The following is a 22,216-nucleotide window of genomic DNA, read 5'->3' as shown; positions in this document are numbered from 1 at the left end:
AAGGACTGCACGAGAAGGTGTTGCCACCTGTTGAACAAGTGTCTGAACCTATGCAATGTGATAGTTTTGTCCAGGGAGCAACGTCAGGAGTTCAGAAGGCGTAATAAGCTGTGTTTTTTTGTGGAGATGCCTCGCATATTATTTCTGTCTGTCCTAAACGAGAGAAACTCTTTGCGCACATGTTTTCTGTGGGTGGTGTTCAACCTAAGTTTCTTCTGGCAATTACTCTGATCTGCTCCCTGTCCACATTTTCCGCCAAGGCTTTTGGGGATTTGGGAGCAGCCCTGAACCTAACGGACTTGGATTTTGCTAAACGTTGTGGATTTCCTATGACACCTTTGCGGACGCCTATCCCTTTGAGGGGGATTGATGCTACTCCTTTGGCGAAAAATAAACCTCAGTTTTGGACCCAGGTGGTAATGCGGGTCGCCCCAGACCATCAAGAAAATTGCAGATTTTTGGTGTTGCATAATTTGCATGATACCATTGTTCTGGGGTTTCACTGGTTGCAAATTCATAATCCAGTTTTGGATTGGAAATCTGTGTCTGTGGTGAGTTGGGGTTGACGGTGTGCCCTTAGTGAGGCTCCGGTTTTTTCCACCTCTCCTCAGTCGCATGATGTTCCTGACTATTTGGCGGACTTTTATGATGTATTTAGTGAGAATGAGTCTGCATCTTTGCCTCCTCATAGGAGTTATGACTTTGCAATTGAACTGAGCCCGGGGTGTAAATTTCCCAAGGGTCGGCTCTTCAATTTATCTGTACCCGAGCACGAGGCTATGCGATCCTATATTAAGGAGGCATTGAAGAAGGGTCATATTAGACCACCCTCTTCACCCTTAGGTGCTGGTTTTTTTTTTCGTGGCCCAAAAGGATGGTTCATTAAGGCCTTGTATTGATTATCGTGCCCTCAACAAAATTACTATTAAATATCAGTATCCGTTACCCCTGATTTCGGATCTATTCTCCAGAGTTAAAGGTGCTTGCTGGTTTACCAAGCTTGACCTCAGGGGGGCGTATAATCTTATCCGCATTAAGCATGGGGATGAATGGAAGACGGCGTTTAATACTCCGGAGGGACATTTTGAGTACCTGGTGATTCCTTTTGGGCTCACTAATGCCCCTTCTGTCTTCCAGTGCTTCATGAACGACATTTTCCGAGACTTTGTGGATAAATTTTTGATTATCTATCTGCATGATATTTTGATCTTCTCCAAGGATTGGGATTCTCATGTGGAACATGATCGGACTGTGTTCCGGATCTTGAGGGAGAATTCCCTGTATGTCAAAGGATCAAAATGCCTTTTTGGGGTACAGAGGATTTCATCTTTGGGATTTATTTTGTCTCCGTCAACTATTGAAATGGACCCGGCCAAGGTGCAGGCCATTTATGATTGGGTTCAGCCCACTTCTTTGAAGGCCCTCCAGAAGTTTTTGGGTTTTGCTAATTTTTATCGGAAATTTATAGCAAAATTTTCTAGTATTGCCAAGCCATTGACTGATCTGACTAAGAAGGGTGCTAATGTGTTGAACTGGTCTCCGGAGGCTGTTTCTTCCTTTCAGGAGCTGAAGCGAAGATTCACTTCTGCCCCAGTTTTGTGGCAACCTGATGTCTCACTCCCATTCCAGGTAGAGGTGGACGCTTCTGAGATTGGTGCAGGAGCTGTTTTGTCCCAAAAGGATCCTGTAACATCTAAAATGAATCCCTGTGCTTTCTTTTCCCGAAAGTTCTCCCCATCTGAACGTAACTATGATGTGGGGAATCGGGAACTGTTGGCCATGAAATGGGCATTTGAGGAGTGGAGACATTGGTTGGAGGGAGCTAAACATCAAGTCATGGTCCTCACTGACCCCAAGAATTTGATTTACCTGGAGTCGGCCAAACGCTTGAACCCTAGACAGGCTAGGTGGGCCTTGTTTTTTACACGTTTTGATTTTGTGGTCTCTTTTCTTCCTGGCACTAAGAATATCAAGGCTGACGCTCTCTCTAGGAGCTTCTTTGCTGATTCTCCTGTGGTGACCAAGCCTGCTACCATCTTAGGCGAAGGGGTAGTTCTTTCTGCCATCTTGCCCGATTTGAGACGTGCTCTGGAAGAGTTCCAGGAGGACAAACCTGAGCATTGTCCCAGTGGAAAGTTGTATGTTCCTGACCAGTGGAAGATGAGAGTGATGTCTGAAGTTCATTGCTCTGCATTGGCTGGTCATCCAGGTATTTTTGGTACTAGAGATCTGGTGAGTCGGTCTTTTTGGTGGCCTGCCTTGTCTCGTGATGTCAGGAATTTTGTGCAGTCCTGTGGGACTTGCTCCCGGTCTAAACCTTGTTCTCGCTCTAGTGGGTTGTTGATGCCTTTTCCGGTCCCCAAGAGGCCATGGACCCATATTTCAATGGATTTCATCTCTGATATGCCTGTCTCTCAAAGGATGACTGTTATTTGGGTGATTTGTGATAGGTTCTCTAAGATGGTTCATCTTGTACCACTCCCTAAGTTGCCATCTTCTTCTGAGTTGGTGCCCCTGTTTTTGCAACAGGTGGTTCGCTTGCACGGGATTCCTGAGAACATTGTATGTGACAGAGGAGTTCAGTTTGTGTCTAGATTATGGAGGACTTTCTGTTCCAAGCTGGGAATTCAGATGTCCTTCTCCTCTGCTTTTCACCCTCAGACCAATGGGCAGACGGAGAGAACAAACCAGACCTTGGAGTCGTATTTGAGATTTTATTTCCACTGATCAGGATGATGGGGTTTCATTTTTGCCCTTGGCCGAATTTGCTTTAAATAATAGAGCTAGTTCTGCCACTTTGATGTCACCTTTTTTTTTGTACCTTTGGGTTTCATCCTCGATTTTCTTCAGGGCAGGTGGAGCCTTCTGCTTGCCCAGGTGTTGACACTGTGGTGGAGAGAATGCACCAGATCTGGGACCAAGTGGTGGATAAGTTATCTCTCTCCCAGGAAAAGGCCCAGTGGTTTTACAACCGACATAGGACCATTGGTCCCCAGTTTAAGGTGGGTGATGTGGTTTGGTTATCATCAAAAAATATCGCTATGAAGGTGGCTTCTCCTAAGTTTAAGCCTAGATTTATTGGACCTTACAAGATTTTGGAGATTATTAATCCGGTCTCTTTTCGGTTGGCTCTTCCTGTCACATTTAAAATCCATAATGTGTTTCATAAGTCCTTGTTGAAGAGGTTTGTTGAACCAGTAGTTCCTGGGGTGGCACCTCCGGACCCTGTATTGGTTGAAGGTAACATGGAATATGAGGTAGAGAAGATACTGGATTCCCGTCTGGCTAGACGGAGACTCCAGTATTTGGTTAAGTGGAAGGGTTATGGTCAGGAGGATAATTCCTGGGTCTCTGCCTCTGATATTCATGCCAAAAGATTGGTGCGTGCCTTTCATCGGGCTCACCCTGATCGCCCTGGTGGCGTGGATGAGGGTTCGGTGACCCCTCCTCAAGGGGTTCATTTTCCCCTTCACCATTAAGGTCTGATGAACTCCCTCTTCTGGTGAAGGAAGGTAGTGAGGCTGATTACCAAGCACCTGAGCAGGGAGATGATGACTGGGTGATGGGAATTGCTGACTGGATATAAGGCAGCCGACGCCCTTCTGCCTTGCTGGTGTGTTCTCTGAGGGATTCTAGGAGACCAGTCTGATTCCTGCTCCTCAAAAGCTAAGTTTTCTGCTCTGCTTTTTGCATTTGTGTTTTGGTTTTATTTTGCCTTGTTTTTCTGGATTTCTGCCATTCCCTGCTGGGGGTGAGCTGAATTCCTTTTGGTCTTTTTGCTCTGTCTTCAGAAAATACCTGAGTACAGATATAGTCTTTTTGAAGCCTAGCGTCTTCAGGGCTTTTTTCCCTATCAGTCTGTTGGCTCTTGTTTTGATAGGGTTTTGGCGGATTGCAGACAGCAGCTTTTCTATCCTGTCCTATTTAGTTAGCTTGGGCCCCATCATTTGCTCAGACTATCTTTCTATCTGTGTTAGTGTTTTTTCATCTTGCTTCACCGTCATTATATGTTGGGGGCTGCCTATTGCTTTGGGGTCTGCTCTGGGGCAGTTTAGATTTCCCTTTCTGTCTCTAGGCTATTTAGTTCTCCGGCTGTGATCGAGGGATCTGGGGAACCGTAGGAACCCCCCACGGCTACTGCTAGTTGTTGTTGATAGGTTCAGGGGTCTGCAATCCGATAGCTGCCAACTTCTCTGGTTTTTTGGACTTAGCTAGTATTTCTGTTTTTGCCTCCTATGGTGACTCATTCATAACACTCTACCGTGCACTGGAAGAGCGAAGTCTCACCTTTTTAGACATAGCATTTGATTTTCTTGTCCTGAGAGTTAGAGCAGTTTTTAAAGAAGTCGACCTCCCTTGTGATGCTGTCTGCGTGGCACTTCCCCTGCTGGATTTCTTCCTCCCTGGAGGCCACTTTTTTGGTCTGTCTCTCCAGCTCACTTTCCTTTATTGCAATTATATCGAGAGAGCACGACAGTTTGTTTTGTAGAGAGGAGAGCTTGGTTTTCCGGCCATCCATGCACTTCTGGAGCTGGGCCTTAGCCTTCTGCTTAGCCTCCTGCTCGATTTGAGCTCTTGGAGAACTTTATCCTGCTCTCTTGCCAAGCAGCGATGCTCATTCTCTCTCCAGAGAAGCTCCTGCTGTTGCTTCTCATGGGCCTTTCTGATGCATGCGTTCTTCTTCTCCAAGTCGGTGGACAGTTCCCAGGGGGTTTGTTCAATTGTTTCCTCGCTTTTCTCATTGAACTTATTTTTTACTTCAAAGTCGTGATTTCCTCAGATTTCTGTTATTTCAGATGCTGTAAATCTGCCACTTTTTTCTTCTCACGAGACAACTCTTTGGTGAGGTCCTGGAATTCCTGCACTTTGTTGCAGCAGGACATTGCCGGCTGAGACGTGTTCTGTGTAGTCCTGCCGAGCAGAATGCAGCTTCTCCTCGGTAGAGCGGATGGTATGAAGGAGCTTCTGTTCCTGCGCTTCCTTCTCTGTGAGCTGAGCCTTGGCTGCTGAGAGCTCAGACTCCAGGTAACACACCTGATCCAGCTGTACAGAGTTAGTGGATTCAATGCTCGGCACCTTCAACCTCTCGTTCGCCAGCTACTGACAGACCTCATCATGCGCTCTTCCCAGTCTTTGGATGTGCACTTCCACCTGGCGGAAGCTGTCGATTTGACCCTCTTGTTGCCGAGTGCCAGCGGTCGATTCGGACAACTTTGTCTGCAGGCTCTCCGTTTTTGCTCAGAGTTCTTCCTCCTACTGCGATTTTCGCTTTGGGATCTCTTCCGCCACCCTGTGTCAGTGTGTCAGTTTTATCTTCCATGTGTCATTGACTATCTCTGTGCTAGGGTTTGCCAGTGGTAAAGTGACCTCTTATCAAGAACATTAACCTTGTTGGCGCCTGACCCTGACTCTTCTTCATCCCCCTCCTCAGCGGGTGTAGCCTGTCATGCCTTTCTGCGGCTACTGTGTCCCCGGCGATGAGAGGAAGACTTGCCATTTATACCCGGCTCCTCCTTACCACACTCTTTCCCTCTCAACTCACAGTCTGAATGGGAGTCACCACTACTCACCCTGTCATTCTGGTACAACAAGTCCTCACTTTAACAGGTGTCAGACCCCTTTGCTGGAGCTACCCCGTTTTCAATGGTCACACTGTTGGTCCCCTCTGCTAAGTCCCAGAGTTGGTCAGACCCACACTTCTTTCCAGTCACCCCTAACTCCGGACTATCGACCTTAGAGGCGCTACTTCCTCCTCTTTATGCATCACACCATCAAGAACCACTACCGTCAGCTGTGGTGGGGCTCCCGTAGGGTCATTTCGGCTCCCCTCTGAGCAATCAGACATTCTCCTTTCCTCCCACAAGTCCCAAAACCATTCAAAGTCCAGGCCTATTACAACAGGGTATGGCATGTTCTGGACTACAGAGACGTCATGGCTAGTATTAATCGTGGGCGTCTCAATGATTATTCTGGACACCGGATAATCCCTACTGGACCCCATGGATGCAGTGGACTTCCATCTTCTTCCCGGGAATCAGATAGACAGGAAGTGTGGTGCTCACCATGGTGACCGGGCTCCCTGAGTCCAGAAGTCCACTCACATGCTCTACATTGACTTCCACAGTAAACCTCTGTGACATCCTGTCAGATATACAGTATATACAGTACATAATCCTGGACAAGCACTGTTTGAACATTGTTCCTGGCAACAGTCCTTCAGTGCATTTGCTGCTGCCCCTTTTTGGGTCGCCGCCCCGTTTTGGGACACCACACCTTTTTAGGCTACCATCCATGTTGGGTCACCACCCCCTTTTTGGACTCCACCCCTGTGTGGGCAACCACTCATATTTGGATCACTGTCCCCTTTTGGGACTCCACCCTCTTTCGGGCAACCATCCCTCCTTGGGTGTATACCGTGGACTCCCCATGGTCCTCTCAGGCCCCTCACCGCCTGTGCATGGCAGTCTATCTACCCTAACAGTTCCAGACAGTGAGGCTCTGCTCGGCTCTGCACTGCTTCGCAAGGCTCCACTCTGGAGACTTCGTGGACCCACCGACCATTGCAAGCCACTCAGAGTTCGAGGACCGGCTAATCCACATCAAGCTGCCCTGAGTTTGTGGACCCACCAATCCCCTGCAAGCCACCCGTTGCAATCCTCCCAGGTACCTCCTGTACTGATGCCCGCAGTCTGGCACCAACTGTAGGGGTTGCACTCACTCGGGCAGGATGAAAACAGGAGGTGCGTTTACTGACAGTCTGTGCGGGTTTATTTATTTCATAAACCCATAAGCATCAACAAAAGGTAAAAGTCCTTCAGAGCAGGCAAAACAACACCAACATGTCCTTATTCGGGTTCTGCTTCCTCAGGCCTGTGGGCACACAGGCTGGGCAATGTCCAGCAGGCAGGCTCGGTCTGGAGCCACACACACTGGAAGGTTTCTCCCTCTCTGCACATAGACCATGTGCCAAAGAACAGCCTCCATTATGTAGGCTGTAACCACACCCTTTTCAAGGTATGTAGGTAGCCAGACTTTCCCATCTCTCATAGCTACCCGCAAACCACACAAAGGTGTCCTAAATGACATCTTATTGCTTACGTGCACTAAAGACAAATACTCCGAGTTACATCACAAGGAGCAGCCATCCCTGTGACACATACCTCCCACTGGCTATGCAGCCATTAGCCTCCTTACAGTATATATGCATTTTATGTGCATCTATGTACATGATGTGTATGTATATGTGTATGGTATGTGTATACTGAATGTGTATATAGCTGCATGTGTGTATGTATGGTATATGTATGTGTAACTATGTATATTGTGGTGTAGTGACTACTGTGTCTGCTAGGTGGCGCGCTGTGGGTGGTCCAGGACAGGCGTATAAGCATTTCCAGTGTCCTGATAGGAGTATGATGCTGAATGATTGTAATGTATCTCAAGGTGGGTGGCCTTGAAATGAAGACTTGTGTATGTGTTGATCAGCAGTGATACTGCTGAGGTTCCATGTCAATGTCTTAGGGAAGTCTTCAGGTAGCTGGAGAGACGGGCAGGACCAGCTACCTACAAATCCACCCAGGGGTGTGTCAGAAAATGCTGGCAGTAAAAGACTGTGTGTGTGTGTGAAGGACCTGTGATGAGGTCATAGCCATGTGACCCAGTGGGCGTGGCTACGGACCATATAAGGTGGCCAGGGTAGGTCACATGGAGTGAATGCTTGGTCCCGGTTGGTCCGTTGTGGAAGGTCCCGCTGGGAGATGGGGCTTCCTGTCTGACAGCACGTGAATGCTGTGAGTAATGGCTGCAAGCGTCTGACAGTTCCCAGGGAGAGGGAATGAATGTCTGCAGTGAGCTGAAGCAGCCATGAGGTAACCCTGATGGGGTGAGATATCTGTGAGGCTGAAGATCCTGAGTACTGGACATTGCGTAACCTGTGTGACCACAGGTTTAACAGAGGGTAGCTCTGTCATGAACGCTATGCTGATTATATTAACTTTATGTTGCTGCTGCGGGTTTATGATACCTGAATAAACTGTATGGATTGTTATTGTTTTATGGAAAACCCGTGCCGGATGTGATTATTTGGCTGCCAAGCAAGTGTCCCCAACCTTGAATGACAGCGCTACCTTACAGTATGTATGGTATGTAAGGTATGTGTATCTGTATGTATGTACGGTATATGTATGTGTGTATGTATGGTATGTGTGTATGTACTTTATACAGTTGTGGCCAAAAGTATTGACACCTCTGCAATTCTGTCAGATAATACTCAGTTTCTTCCTGAAAATGATTGCAAACACAAATGCTTTGGTATTATTGTCTTCATTTAATTTGTCTTAAATGAAAAAACACAAAAGAGAATGAAGCAAAAAGCAAAACATTGATCATTTCACACAAAACTCCAAAATTGGGCCAGACAAAAGTATTGGCACCCTCAGCCTAATACTTGGTTGCACAACATTTAGCCAAAATAACTGCGACCAACCGCTTCTGGTAACCATCAATAAGTTTCTTACAATGCTCTGCTGGAATTTTAGACCATTCTTCTTTGGCAAACTGCTCCAGGTCCCTAATATTAGAAGGGTGCCTTCTCCAAACTGCCATTTTTAGATCTCTCCACAGGTGTTCTATGGGATTCAGGTCTGGACTCATTGCTGGCCACCTTAGAAGTCTCCAGTGCTTTCTCTCAAACCATTTTCTAGTGCTTTTTGAAGTGTGTTTTGGGTCATTGTTCTGCTGGAAGACCCATGACCTCTGAGGGAGACCCAGCTTTCTCACACTGGGCCCTACATTATGCTGCAAAATTTGTTGGTAGTCTTCAGACTTCATAATGCCATGCACACGGTCAAGCAGTCCAGTGCCAGAGGCAGCAAAGCAACCCCAAAACATCAGGGAACCTCCGCCATGTTTGACTGTAGGGACCGTGTTTTTTTCTTTGAATGCCTCTTTTTTTCTCCTGTAAACTCTATGTTGATGCCTTTGCCCAAAAAGCTCTACTTTTGTCTCATCTGACCAGAGAACATTCTTCCAAAACGTTTTAGGCTTTTTCAGGAAAGTTTTGGCAAACTTCAGCCTGGCTTTTTTATGTCTCGGGGTAAGAAGTGGGGTCTTCCTGTGTCTCCTACCATACAGTCCCTTTTCATTCAGACGCCAACGGATAGTACGGGTTGACACTGTTGTACCCTCGGACTGCAGGGCAGCTTGAACTTGTTTGGATGTTAGTCGAGGTTCTTTATCCAACATCCGCACAATCTTGCGTTGAAATCTCTTGTCAATTTTTCTTTTCCATCCATATCTAGGGAGGTGAGCCACAGTGCCATGGGCTTTAAACTTCTTGATGACACCGCGCACGGTAGACACAGGAACATTCAGGTCTCTGGAGATGGACTTGTAGCCTTGAGATTGCTCATGCTTCCTCACAATTTGGTTTCTCAAGTCCTCAGACAGTTCTTTGGTCTTCTTTCTTTTCTCCATGCTCAATGTGGTACACACAAGGACACAGGACAGAGGTTGAGTCAACTTTAATGCATGTCAACTGGCTGCAAGTGTGATTTAGTTATTGCCAACACCTGTTAGGTGCCACAGGTAAGTTATAGGTGCTGTTAATTACACAAATTAGAGAAGCATCGCATGATTTTTCGAACAGTGCCAATACTTTTGTCCACCCTCTTTGTTATGTTTGGTGTGGAATTATATCCAATTTGGCTTTAGGACAATTCTTTTTGTGTTTTTTCATTTAAGACAAATTAAATGAAGATAATAATACCAAAGAATTTGTGTTTGCAATCATTTTCAGGAAGAAACTGAGTATTATCTGACAAAATTGCAGGGGTGTCAATACTTTTGGCCACAACTGTATGTGTGTGTATGAACAGTTTGTGTATGCTTGATGGTATATGTGTCTATTATGTATGGTGTATGTATGTACGGTATAGGTATGTATGTGCAGTATGTGTGTATGCTGTATGTATGTACGGTGTATGTGTGACCACTTGGGATTTGACCACTGGGGCCCCCAGACATGGTTCTGTAGTCTCATCCTGGATGGAGCAGAGTTGTGCATACAGCCTCTACTCTCTCCATTATTAGCACTCGGCTAGTTCCATCAGTTCTATAGACAATGAATAGAGCAGATACCAGATGATACAGATACCAGACATATAATGTAATATAGTACACTACCGTTCAAAAGTTTGGAGTCACCCAGACAATTTGGTTTTTTTCATGAAAACTCATACTTTTATTAATCAAATGAGTTGCCAAATGAATTTAAAATCTAGTCCAGACATTGACAAGGTTCAAAAAAAAGATTTTTATTTAAAATAATAATTTTCTCCTTCAAACTTTGCGTTCATTAAAGAATCCTCCCTTTGCAGTAATTACATCATTGCAGACCATTGGCATTCTAGCAGTTATTTTGTTGAGGTAATCTGGAGAAATTTCACCCCATGCTTCCAGAAGCCCCTCCACAAGTTGGTTTGGCTTGATGGACACTTTTTGCATACCATACGGTCAAGCTTCTCCCACAACAGCTCAATGGGGTTGAGATCTAGTGACTACGCTGGCCACTCCATTACAGTTAGAATACCAGCTGCCTGCTTCTTCGCTAGATAGTTCTTGCATAATTTTTAGGTGTGCTTTGGGTTATTGTCCTGTTGTAGGATGAAATTGGCTTCAATCAAGTGCTGTCCACATTTTCACAGGGTATGGCATGGCGTTGCAAAATGGAGTGATAGCCTTCCTTATTCAAAATCCCTTTTACCTTGTACAAATCTCCCACTTTGCCAGCACCAAAGCAACCCCAGACCATCCACCATGCTTGACAGATGGCGTTAGGCACTCTTCCAGCATCTTTTCAGTTGTTCTGATCTCACAAATGTTCTTCTGTGTGATCCAAACACCTCAAATTTGGATTCGTCTGTCAATAAAACTTTTTTCCAATCTTCCTCTGTTCAATCTGTGTTCTTTTGCCCATATTAATCTTTTCCTTTTATTAGCCATGCTCAGATATGGCTTTTTCTTTGCCACTCTGCCCTGAAGGCCAGCATCCCGGAGTCGCCTCTTCACTGTAGACGTTGACACTGGCATTTTGCGTGTACTATTTAATGAAGCTTCTAGTTGAGGACCTGTGAGGCGTCAACTTCTCAAACTGCAGACTCTAATGTACTTGTGTTGTTGCTCAGATGTATAGCGGGGCCTCCCACTTCTCTTTCTACTCTTGTTAGAGCCTGTTTGTGCTCTCCTCTGATGGGAGTAGTACACACTGTTGTAAGAAATCTTCAGTTTCTTAGCAATTTCTCGCATAGAATAGTCATCATTTCTAAGAACAAGAGTAGACTGTCGAGTTTCACTTGAAAGTTCTTTTTTTTTTTTTTGCAATTTTGAGAGTTTAATGGAACCAACAAATGTAATGCTCCAGATTCTCAACTAGCTCAAAGGAAGGTCAGGTTTATAGCTTCTCTAATCAGCCAAACTGTTTTCAGCTGTGCTAACATACTTGCACAAGGGTTTTCAAGGGTATTCTAACTATCCATTAGCCTTCTTACACAGTTAGCAAACACAAAGTACCTTAAGAACACTAGAGTGATGGTTGTTGGAAATTGGCCTCTATACACCTATGGAGATATTGCATTATATACCTTACAAACCAGATGTTTGCAGCTAGAATTGTCATTTACCACATTAACAATGTATAGAGTGTAGTTCTGAATCATTTAATCCTAGCTTCATTGGAAAAAACTGCATTTCTTTCAAAAATAAGGAAATTTCTAAGTGGCCCTAAACTTTTGAATGGTAGTGTATATACATGATTGAGCCTTGCCGGTTCCAGCAGTAATCACATAACCACGAGGAGGAGCTTTGCACACTTGCTGTCATGTGCCAACTAGAGTCAGCCATACCTTACGGTGTTCTATTCACTAACATAGCGGACACTAGTTGTCACCTGACTGCAAGTCTGACTGCGCTGGAACCAGCAGAACCAAATGCTAATGGATATATATATATATATATATATATATATATTACACAGACAGTGTGTGTGTGTGTGTGTATATATATATATATATATATATATATATATATATATATATATATATATATATATATATATATATATATATATATATATAGTTGTGCTCAAAAGTTTACATACCCCGGCAAAAATTTTGCTTTTTGTCAGGAAATATGAATGATAATACCAAAACTTTTTCTCCACTCATGGTTAGAGGTTGGGTGTAGCCATTTATTGTCAAGCTACTGTGTTTTCTCTTTTTAAATCATAATGACAACTCAAAACATCCAAATGACCCTGATCAAAAGTTTACATACCCTATTTCTTAATACCATGTATTATATATATATATATATATATATATATATATATATATATATATATATATATAAATATAATATAATCTCCATCTCAGCAAAAAAATATAAACATACGGTATATATTTTTCCAGAGGTGTGGGGGCCCAAATAGAAGTAAAAGTGAGGCCAATCTGCCTTGTTTCTTGGAGCCCGAGGCTCCAGGGTCCTATTGCCAGATTGCCATCATAAGCATCGTGCCGGGTAGGGAGGGGGGCCAAGACACATTTTTTGCACAGGGGCCCCAAGCTATTAGTGTCCGCCCCTGCCCCCAGCCAGTGGTGTGTCGCTAATAGCTGCCCACCATGCAGCTGCTATGGGGCCCGTGAGTCAGGAGGGCCCGTAGGTGCCAGTGAAGCTGCAGCAACGGAGCAGCGGGTGACAGGAGGCAGCAGCCAGCTGCTGCGGCTAAAGCCTGTGCCTGCTGTTAAAGTGAAATTCATTTTCACTGCTCCCCATGCCCATAGTTCTTCCCATTACTATGCACTCAAGCTGGTGCTGAGAGATGGGAGGGACTATAGGAGTGGAGAGCAATGAATGTTCATTTTACTTTAATAGCTTCCTGCTGCTGGTTAATCCCATGTGCCCACTACTAAAGGAAATGAATATTAACTGCTCTCCATGCCCATGAATACAGTATATGTCAGTGAGCGAGTGAGTACGTGGTGGCCATTATATTGTAGGACTGCATTATATTCTATGGGGGAGGCTGTGTTATACTTTATTAGGTCATAATTATATTCTATATGGGGACTGCATTATACTCTATGGACGACTATGGGGAGTGCATTATGGAGAACTATGGGGCATCTTTTATACTATATGGAGGACTATGGGGAGTGTATTACACTAAATGGAGGACTATGGGGAGTGTATTATACTGTATGGAAGACTAGGGGGAGTGCATTATACTATATGGAGGTGTATTATACTATATAGAGGACTAGGGGAGTGCAAAATGCAACCTATTCATCAAGTGATTGGATTGGTTATGCCGGAACAAAAATCATTGTTCTCATCAGCACATCGCCTGGTGAAAACTTCAGATATGCTGCTAAGATGAAACTGTATGTGGACAGATTGATCTACTAGTGATCATTCTGTCCCCATCATTGTTCCTCAGCCAGTGTAAAGAGGCTAGGAAACAAGCAGGAAATTACGTCAATATTGTCGATCACACTCTTTTAGTGGCCTGAAATCAGTGCATGTAAGTACAACCAAAATGTTTCTGTGTGATGGTGCAATTTGTTAGCATTTGGGGCCCCACTTTGCCTAAAACCGGCCCTGTTAAAATATTAACTGCTGCTCCATTCATTCTCTGTGCAAAATTAAGTAAGTGCTCAAAGCCACCACTGTTATTTGATGAGCACCATTGACTAAAATGGGTTCAGTGGTATTTCTGTCTCAGAATTCATCTATTACATTATTTAGTTTGGTATTTTGACCACATCTGCAACAGGCCCGATAAATGTGCATTAGTTGTTCAAGATGGTGTTCTGTTATCTGAGATGTATTTTAAAGATATTGAGCCCTACTGTTAGCAATTACCTAGGAAAACGTGACATTTCTGTATAGGAGTCAGTCTTCTTAACACAATTAGAATTCTTTTCCATACTCTAGCTACTTTTAATGCTCTTGTAATTCATCACATTTGTCCTGAGAATTTCCAAGCAGAACCTTTAGGTTGTGGTATATGTGTGAACTTTTTTTTTTTTTACACACTCCCCTCCTCCATAGAACTCTGATTCACCTTCTAAATCCATTTTGGATAGGAATCTTAGCAGAATTTTGCAATCATATTACTGATGCCTGGGTTCAGTTGCAGAATAAATGAGTATTCCGATAATTCTCTAACAAGCTCATATTCCGTGGGCTGTAAAGCTGACTTCCATGAGCAATTAAATCTTATTAAAGCAAAAGGAAGACAAGAAGACACCTTCACGGGAAAGATAGATCAGTTGGATAACAGTAGGTGTCGTTTTTGTTGTAAAGGAACTGAATATGACATCCCACTAATGCTATAATAGATAACTGAAATTTCCACTGGATTTCAAATGTCCTTTGAACATTAACCATTAGTTAATATAATTTATACCTTATTAGCTACAATGCAAGTGAATTGGCTCACATTACGTATCCTGTTTAAAGTAAGTCTGCCTGGCTGAAATACGATTTTATTTTTTTTTTTTTTTACTTTTTCTTCCAGAGGATGAGACATCTGTTTCACTGCTTAACCAAATTTAAAAAAGAGCTGTGAATTGTATTGGCTATATTCTCATTTGAGGTGTGACTTTTCAACAAGAAGTCACAAACATTTTTAGGGGAAAGACGACTTTGGACATTCATGCTTTGGCCCTGATGAAAATTTATCACTGGATATCCTGATGCTGTGAAACCTGGTAGAAGCTGTTCAATTCCCCTCCATTGCATTTAGACTGAGCATTAGAGCTGAGCAAAAAGATTTGCAGGACCCAGGCCATGTCCATCCCACCAGATCACTGTGTATTAGCTGCAGCATTCCTACTGCCTCTTATGTTTAGCAGTCCCTGCAATTTCATGCATGTGTTTCATGGCATTATAATTTATGGGGTCTACTAATCACATGAGGTGTCATGGATATCGTAAGTAGTAGGAGGTCCTCCGTGTCCTGCTCCCACAACCATGAACCATTGACATGTCTTCTGGCAAGTCTTTTTTCTCAGGTCCTAGTGAGCAGTTTATGTAAGACATGGGTGTGACGGCCTCTCCAGCACAATACACTTCATTTTTATCAACTGTGTCCTTTAGAAAAAGCCCTTAAAGTATTGTTAAATCATATTTATCTACTTTTAGGCAATGATTCAACTACTGCACAATCCGGCAGGGGAAATTGCCCTCCTCCAATGCGTAAGCAACCCGAGTCACGAATGACCGTAAATGATGGAGATTATGGTGGAACTGACCAAGATGGAAAGGACTACAGTTACAACACTGCAGAAAATGACAGCAGCAGAAGTCCTGGAGGTTTGCCATTTTCTTTATTTTTCCATCAAATGAAAGATTTATTTTTAAAAACACTTGACATGCAATTTTTTATACCCTTTTATGTGCCAATCAAAGTAGATAATTTCAAAGAAAAGGGAAAACTCATTCCTTTTATACCTTCCTTTTAAATTAACTCCTGACTTTCCTAAAAAAAATAATCAACATCAGCATGTATGATTCAAAGGAAACCTAAGTATGCCTCACTTCTAGACGGACACTTTAGACTTTTCCATACACCTATATAGTATTGATAGGATAACCACTTCCCAGACTTCTTTCTTAGATGGGTAATAAGAGTTTAATTAATAATGGGTACCGACCTTGTTTTTTTTACCTTATTTTTCCTTGAGTGTGTGCTGCAGATTAGTGACACGACAGTGCCATGACAATACAGAACTAAAAAATAAAATAAAATCGTGGATTTTTTAATTACTTCATTTTAATTTTCTTCAAGAGTCTCAAGTCAGTTTTACTTATGTTTGAAGTATGATATTCTCTTTATGCTAAAAAAAAGCCTTCAATGTTCTTCATTTACAAAGAATCCCTTATTGAAGTTCTTAATGCCAAATTTCAAATGACTTTTCATTCAAAATAAAATTAAGCAAATGTGTCCATTGCTTTTACCCATAACGAAGGCCTTTAGGTTTTCTAATGAATAATTATATAGGGCAAAACAAGGACACTTGATAATGTAGAATGTTATACCTCGAATGGAAAATGTCATTGGCAGGAGACGCACCCGTATCCACATGCTGTTCAGCAATTGATTTACCAGTTAGTATAAGCAACTAGGACTAACTTACAACCACCACCACCACCATTCCCCCACAAATAAAATCACAAAAAAGAGTAAATGTGTTAAAAAAAAATCCTTTAGTTTTAACAAGATTTTTATAGAAACAGCTAAATATTACAGAAGTAAAAAACAAACAATGGAGCTCAATAAATACGAATCCAGTAAAGAGAGTCAAGTTTGTAGTACACTCCAAAGACCATTCCAATAGTTGGGGAGGTTCCAAATGCTCAAAATAAGGGCTCATGTAGACGAGCGTATACCAACAGCACATTCATCCATTTTATTCAAAAAGACTGTTAGATAAACAATTTTTTCTCAATATGACTCACTCGATCAAAAAAAGTGGTAGCATACACTACATTCATGTCTATACGGATGAGAATCACCCTTTTAAGCTTATGGAAGTGTAACAAAAAAAAATCTTATCCCACACAGAACATACATGTGGCATCTGATTTTTATGGATACATTTCTATTAATTTAACAAACTGTATTTGATCATGTACATTTTTTAAATCTAGATGTATAAAAACGGATCGCACATGGATGTCACATGTTAAAAAAATGGACATACGGATGAAAATTTGTTGAAAATCGCCTGAGTTTTCCGGATGCTGCTTGGATAATTTTTCAAACGCTATTCTGTAAATGGTCTATATTTATTCTACTTGCAATAGATTAATTAAAAACTGCTTTAAAATATATATTACACTTTAAGCCTGATTCTAGTTTCACTACCGTTGGCTTGATCTGAGGCTAACTTATTTTGACAACTATCATTTATACCAAACATCGATGTCTGTAAAAAATTAAAATACAAACATGAAAATATTATCAAAATTACATTTTAATTACACAACCATAGTACTTCACCATTGTGATGAAAGAGAACAAGAAAAAAGAAAGAGAAGGCAAGGCTGATCTATCCACTGTGAGGCAGTGACCGGTGTCATATGTGAGGGTCACTGTGTGTCCCCCAGGATGTGCTCTGAAATGTATTAGATCCGCTGGAGTGCCTTGTGATCACAGCAATGGCCTTGTGACTCGCAGGGCAGAATAAAAGTAAATTTGAACCTGGTCAAGCTATTTGGACCAAGGAGTTTGTTTAGGAAAACCCGGTATGGGCTTTTATTTTTAAAACGGACTGCAGGAAGGTAGTGGGGTCCGGTCCGTTTCCTCCAGCCCAGGTCTTATGAGTGGCCTATGGCCACAGGTTGGAAAAGGAAAAAAAAAACCCTGCTGGGGGGATTGATTTGGTCAGTGTTGCTCTGGTGAGGAAACAGAGCAGGTGATCTGCAGAGCATGCCCTGTGTGAGTTAACACAGGGCCAGCGGAGCCAAAGGGACTGGCAACCATCCCTGCATACCCGGCAGTACATCACTCATGGCAACTGCCCTGGACTGGCGTTTTGTTTACCCGGCTGCGATCCGGAAGATACAGCGTGCTGTGCACTGAGTGAGTTTTTGTTGGACATTAAAACCCTTTTTGTTTTGAACTTGCTTGGGTCACTGCCTCATCACTGCACAGCGTGGACACTACTACACTACACCCCTTATCAGAACTTCACCAAGTGAAAGAGTTGGTAACATATTTGGAAATTTTGAACTCCAGAAAGTGAACCCACTTAATTGCAGGATCCTCCAAGCTAAATATTAAAACTTGTTGTCACTACAACAAGAAATAAAGGTAATTTGTCATGTAAGCAAATGCTATTAAACTGTAGATATGTGGGTAATAGCGTTCTAACACTGTGCGACACCTGCCTTCAGAGCCCGCATTCAAAACCCCGATGCTGGGAGGAAGTGAACTTAATTCCCCCAGCAGCGTTTGCTTCCAGTCATAGGGGTGGGTCATCACGGTTTCAATCACTACCGTGTGTATAGAGAACATTGGCTGTAACTGCGCCCTGGCCCTGACTGACAACTGTTTCTAATACTGAACTGTCAGTCAGTGCCGACGGTGCAGTTACAGTCGATGTTCTCTATGCACAGTGGTGCTGCAAACCATGACGGCCCACCCTATGACAGGAAGCCGAACGCTGTCGGGGTTGCAAAGGTCATTTCATCCCGGCATCTGGGCTCTCATTGTATGTTCCGCACAGTACTAGAATGCTATTAACCTGCAGATTAACTCCACATCTGCAATTAATAGAGTTATTTTCCATGACTGTTTCCCTTTAACCCCAGAAGCAATTTATAACATTTTTTTGAAGATCAATATCTTTTACTTTGAACTTATTGCGGAGGCCATTATTACATTCTGGGTACCTGTGTCAATAAATAATTTGCAGAATGGCGAGGCACTGCAGTGTTTACTTATTAAAGTTGCTCGCCAGAACAGTTGGCACACTAATTAGTGTCCATTTACATGCTGTGCGTGGTCCCTTGGTATGTCGGTACATCATAACCTTGTCTGCTGTGTGTTTATTTTACTCCTATCTGTGATGTTAAGTCATTCCTCTTAAATGTGACTTTATCTAGTAGTAAGAGGATGTTATATTCTTGTTTCAGCATTAGTCATATACATGCTTCTATGCCTCTTTCATCAAAATCCATTTTCCAATGCGCAAAAATAATATAAATGGCCTAGTGCATTTAAATGAGCAGAATGAATAATATAACCTTATCTCTGAAGCAACTAAACACTATAATTGCATATAAATTGATCTCTCCCAATCTTTAATATGATTTACTTGTATGATTATGTGTAATTCTAGCATAAAATCTCCCTCACAAATTGTAATATAAATGGTTTAACTTCTGTACTTGGCAGACAGGCATTCAGAGAGGGAAATGTCCGGTCGGGAAGTAGTCCAGATACACATTCAAAACATGGGCCAGAGTTTGGTAATAAGATAGTGATCCATTGCACTATCTGCAATGCAGAACAGTTATCTTTCAAAACAGTTATGGAGAAAACAAAAAACAAAAAAACACTCCATGAATCTGGTTGCCTCCTCTATTTATAAATATGCATCGGCAGAGTCTGCAGAAGATTTTCCAGATTTCTCAGTAATCTTCTGGATGTTAATTGATTCCTCATCAACCTGCAATGAGAGTCAAAATAAATGGGAGTTATGTTGACTGTGTATATTGCTGAACTACACTTCTACTATCCTGAGCATAGGTCATCGATACCAGATCAATGTGAATGAGACACCCAGCATTCCCGCTGATTAGCTGATCCCGGTGCTAGTGGCGACCAGATGTGATCCATTGCCTAGCTGCATAGCACAGCCCCATCAAGTCCACAGTGGCCGTGGCCAGGTACTGCACATACGCTCCTTTTCAAATAAATAGTGATGGATCTGCAGTACAACCACTGCAGCCATTATGCAGTTGATTAAGCTTGTTCCAGACAATCCCTTTATATTCCTGCTCACTATAGACATAGGAATCCACCAGGTGTTCTTATTGGTGAATGACAACCTTACCTGTAAAGGTACTGTCACACTTAGCGATGTACCAGCGTTCTCGACCAGCGATATGACGCGGTCAGGATCGCTGGTACATTGCTAAGTGGTCTGCCACACAGGCAGATCTCACCAGTGACATCGCAGGGGTCGGGGGGTCGCTACTTACGTGTCAGACGAGGCGATGAAGACGTCTGCCCGCATCCACGCGTCGCTCGTTGCCACAGCAGGAAGCCCCAGCAGGAAGCTGACGACGAGAAACGGTCCAGGACATTCTCGCGCAATCAGCGATAACCAGCGGGTTAGCGGTTGGAGGTAAGTATCAGACATAGCGATATCGCTAGCAATATCGCTATAACGTCACAAAAACCAGTGACGTTATAGCAATATTGCTAGCGATATCGCTTAGTGTGACAGGCCCTTAAGTGTGCATTGACAGATAACTATCAGTCAGTCAAAGAGTAGAAACTTTTACCGGGCTCTTAAATCCAGAAAGAACAGGATTAAACCAGTAAGAAACTATATTTCAATCTGATCAGCAGATTGAAGATATGAATCCTTCAGTCACCTGAACTGATATGTGATCAGTTAACTAATGGGGGAGTGGTCTTGTGTCACATAAATACACATTTGCTCAGTGCCAACTATGCAAGATAATAAAATGATAGCGGAAAAGTGGTTAGCAGTAGTTTTTGCATTATGTGTTGCCCAACATATAGCATTTAAAAAAAAAAATTCAAACCACACCCCAGACAAGCAAAAACCACACACAGATACAGTTATATGGTAAGTGTGGAAACTATGTAGTTACTATGTATTGTGATAAAACACTCCGGGATCGCCTTTGCTGGGGTCAAAGGTCATGTGCGTTCAGCATGAAACTCAGGCGCACAGCCGGGATTCGGGTATAACTGACACTGGGTCAGGTTTATTAAAGGTGAAAGCAATGCATAAAAAAATAAAACATAAAACAAATCCTTGCCTGTCCAGCACTAACTAAACAAGGTACAACCTAACTACCAACTGGCGGGCTTCTCCCGTCCAGCCAAACCACAGTTGCAGTGGGCACTGCTTTCACTCACACAGACAGGCTCTCTGTGTCCCCTGGCTGAGACACTCACACAACCACCTGGCATCCTTTTATATCCACCTCCCATTATTCAGTAGTCACCAGGTGAGATACTGACCAGACTAGGCCACATAGGAAAGGTATCTGGGCGAGATATACCTGCCCTCATCCACTATTCCCACATGATTCTCACATATTCCCCCCTCTGCTCAGACCACTCTGGTCGAGCAATGACACCCACCAAACAGTGCACTCGGGACAGGGCATCTGCATTCCCCATCTGTACCCCTGGGCGGTGCTCCACCGTAAAAGTGTAGGCCTGCAGGGCAAGGAACCACCGGGTCACCCGGCTATTCCGTTCCTTATGCAAGTGCATCCACTTGAGAGGGGCATGGTCAGTAATCAGCCTGAACTTTCTGCCCACCAGGTAATATTTGAGGGCCTCTAGAGCCCACTTAATGGCTAGGCACTCTTTTTTTCTACTACCGCATACTTTTGCTCATGTTTATTCAGCTTCCTGCTGAGATAGAGGACTGGGTGTTCCACTCCGTCCCTCACTTGTGACAGTACGGCCCCGATACCAGTATCAGAGGCATCCATTTGTACCACAAACTCGCTGCGGAAGTCCAGAGTCACCAGTACGGGTTGAGAGCAAAGTGCCCGTTTTAGGCTATGGAAGGCTTCTTCAGCCGCTATATTCCATTTAATCATGACGGAGTCTTTACCTTTGGTAAGATACGTCAGGGGGGTAGCGATGGCTGCAAAATTGGTTATGAACCGGCGATAATAGCCGGCGATCCCCAGAAAGGCTTGCACCTGCGTCTTGTTGACAGGTTGCGGCCAGTCCTGAGCCGCATAAATCTTATCAACCTGGGGTTTAACAACACCCCTCCCAATTACATACCCCAAATACCGGGCTTCTTCTAGCCCGATGTGACATTTCTTGGGGTTCGCGGTTAGACCTGCCTCCCACAGGTCATCTATCACAGCTTGTACTTTCTGGAGATGAGTCTCCCAGTCCAAACTGTAAATGACAATGTCATCCAAATAGGCCAAAGCGTACTGCCTATGTGGCCTCAGGACTCGATCCATCAGTCTCTGGAAGGTCGCCGGTGCTCTATGCAGTCCAAACGGCATATACACATACTGAAATAGACCTTCCGGCGTAGCAAATGCCGTCTTTTCTCTGGCAGCCTCCGCCAGAGGGATCTGCCAATATCCCTTTGTTAGGTCTAGGGTCGTAATATACCGGGCTTTTCCTAACCGATCTATTAACTCGTTGACCCGGGGCATAGGGTAGGCATCAAATTTTGAGACCGCATTCAGTTTCCTGAAGTCATTGCAGAACCGGATTGTGCCGTCCGGTTTAGGAATTAACACAATCGGGCTGGACCAAGCACTGTGCGATTCCTCAATGACACCTAATTCTAACATTGCCTTCACTTCTCGGGAAATGGCTTCACGGCGCGCTTCCGGAAATCTGTAGGGTTTCACATGAACTGTGACACCAGGTTCCGTTACGATGTCATGTTTCATTAGCGTAGTC

The 22,216-nt window shown here is 43.5% G+C and overlaps 1 protein-coding gene across 6 annotated transcripts in view; it reads left to right on the top strand.

The window, feature by feature from the left end:
• The window catches only part of RPH3A (rabphilin 3A), a 480,291-nt gene that overhangs the window by 316,207 nt on the left and 141,868 nt on the right, over positions 1-22,216 (top strand). For all 6 annotated transcript variants that reach the window (XM_073562255.1, XM_073562313.1, XM_073562371.1 and 3 more), the window contains one exon: positions 15,202-15,372. In XM_073562255.1, coding sequence (XP_073418356.1) covers positions 15,202-15,372 — 171 coding nt within the window. The remainder of the gene's footprint in view (positions 1-15,201; positions 15,373-22,216) is intronic.

This window comes from Dendrobates tinctorius, unplaced genomic scaffold (assembly GCF_039654945.1).
Source record: "Dendrobates tinctorius isolate UK_male_01 unplaced genomic scaffold, ASM3965494v1 ptg000003l, whole genome shotgun sequence".
NCBI lineage: Eukaryota > Metazoa > Chordata > Amphibia > Anura > Dendrobatidae > Dendrobates > Dendrobates tinctorius.
The sequence above is the reverse complement of the archived record's forward strand: the minus strand, read 5'-3'. Positions and strand labels throughout refer to the sequence as shown.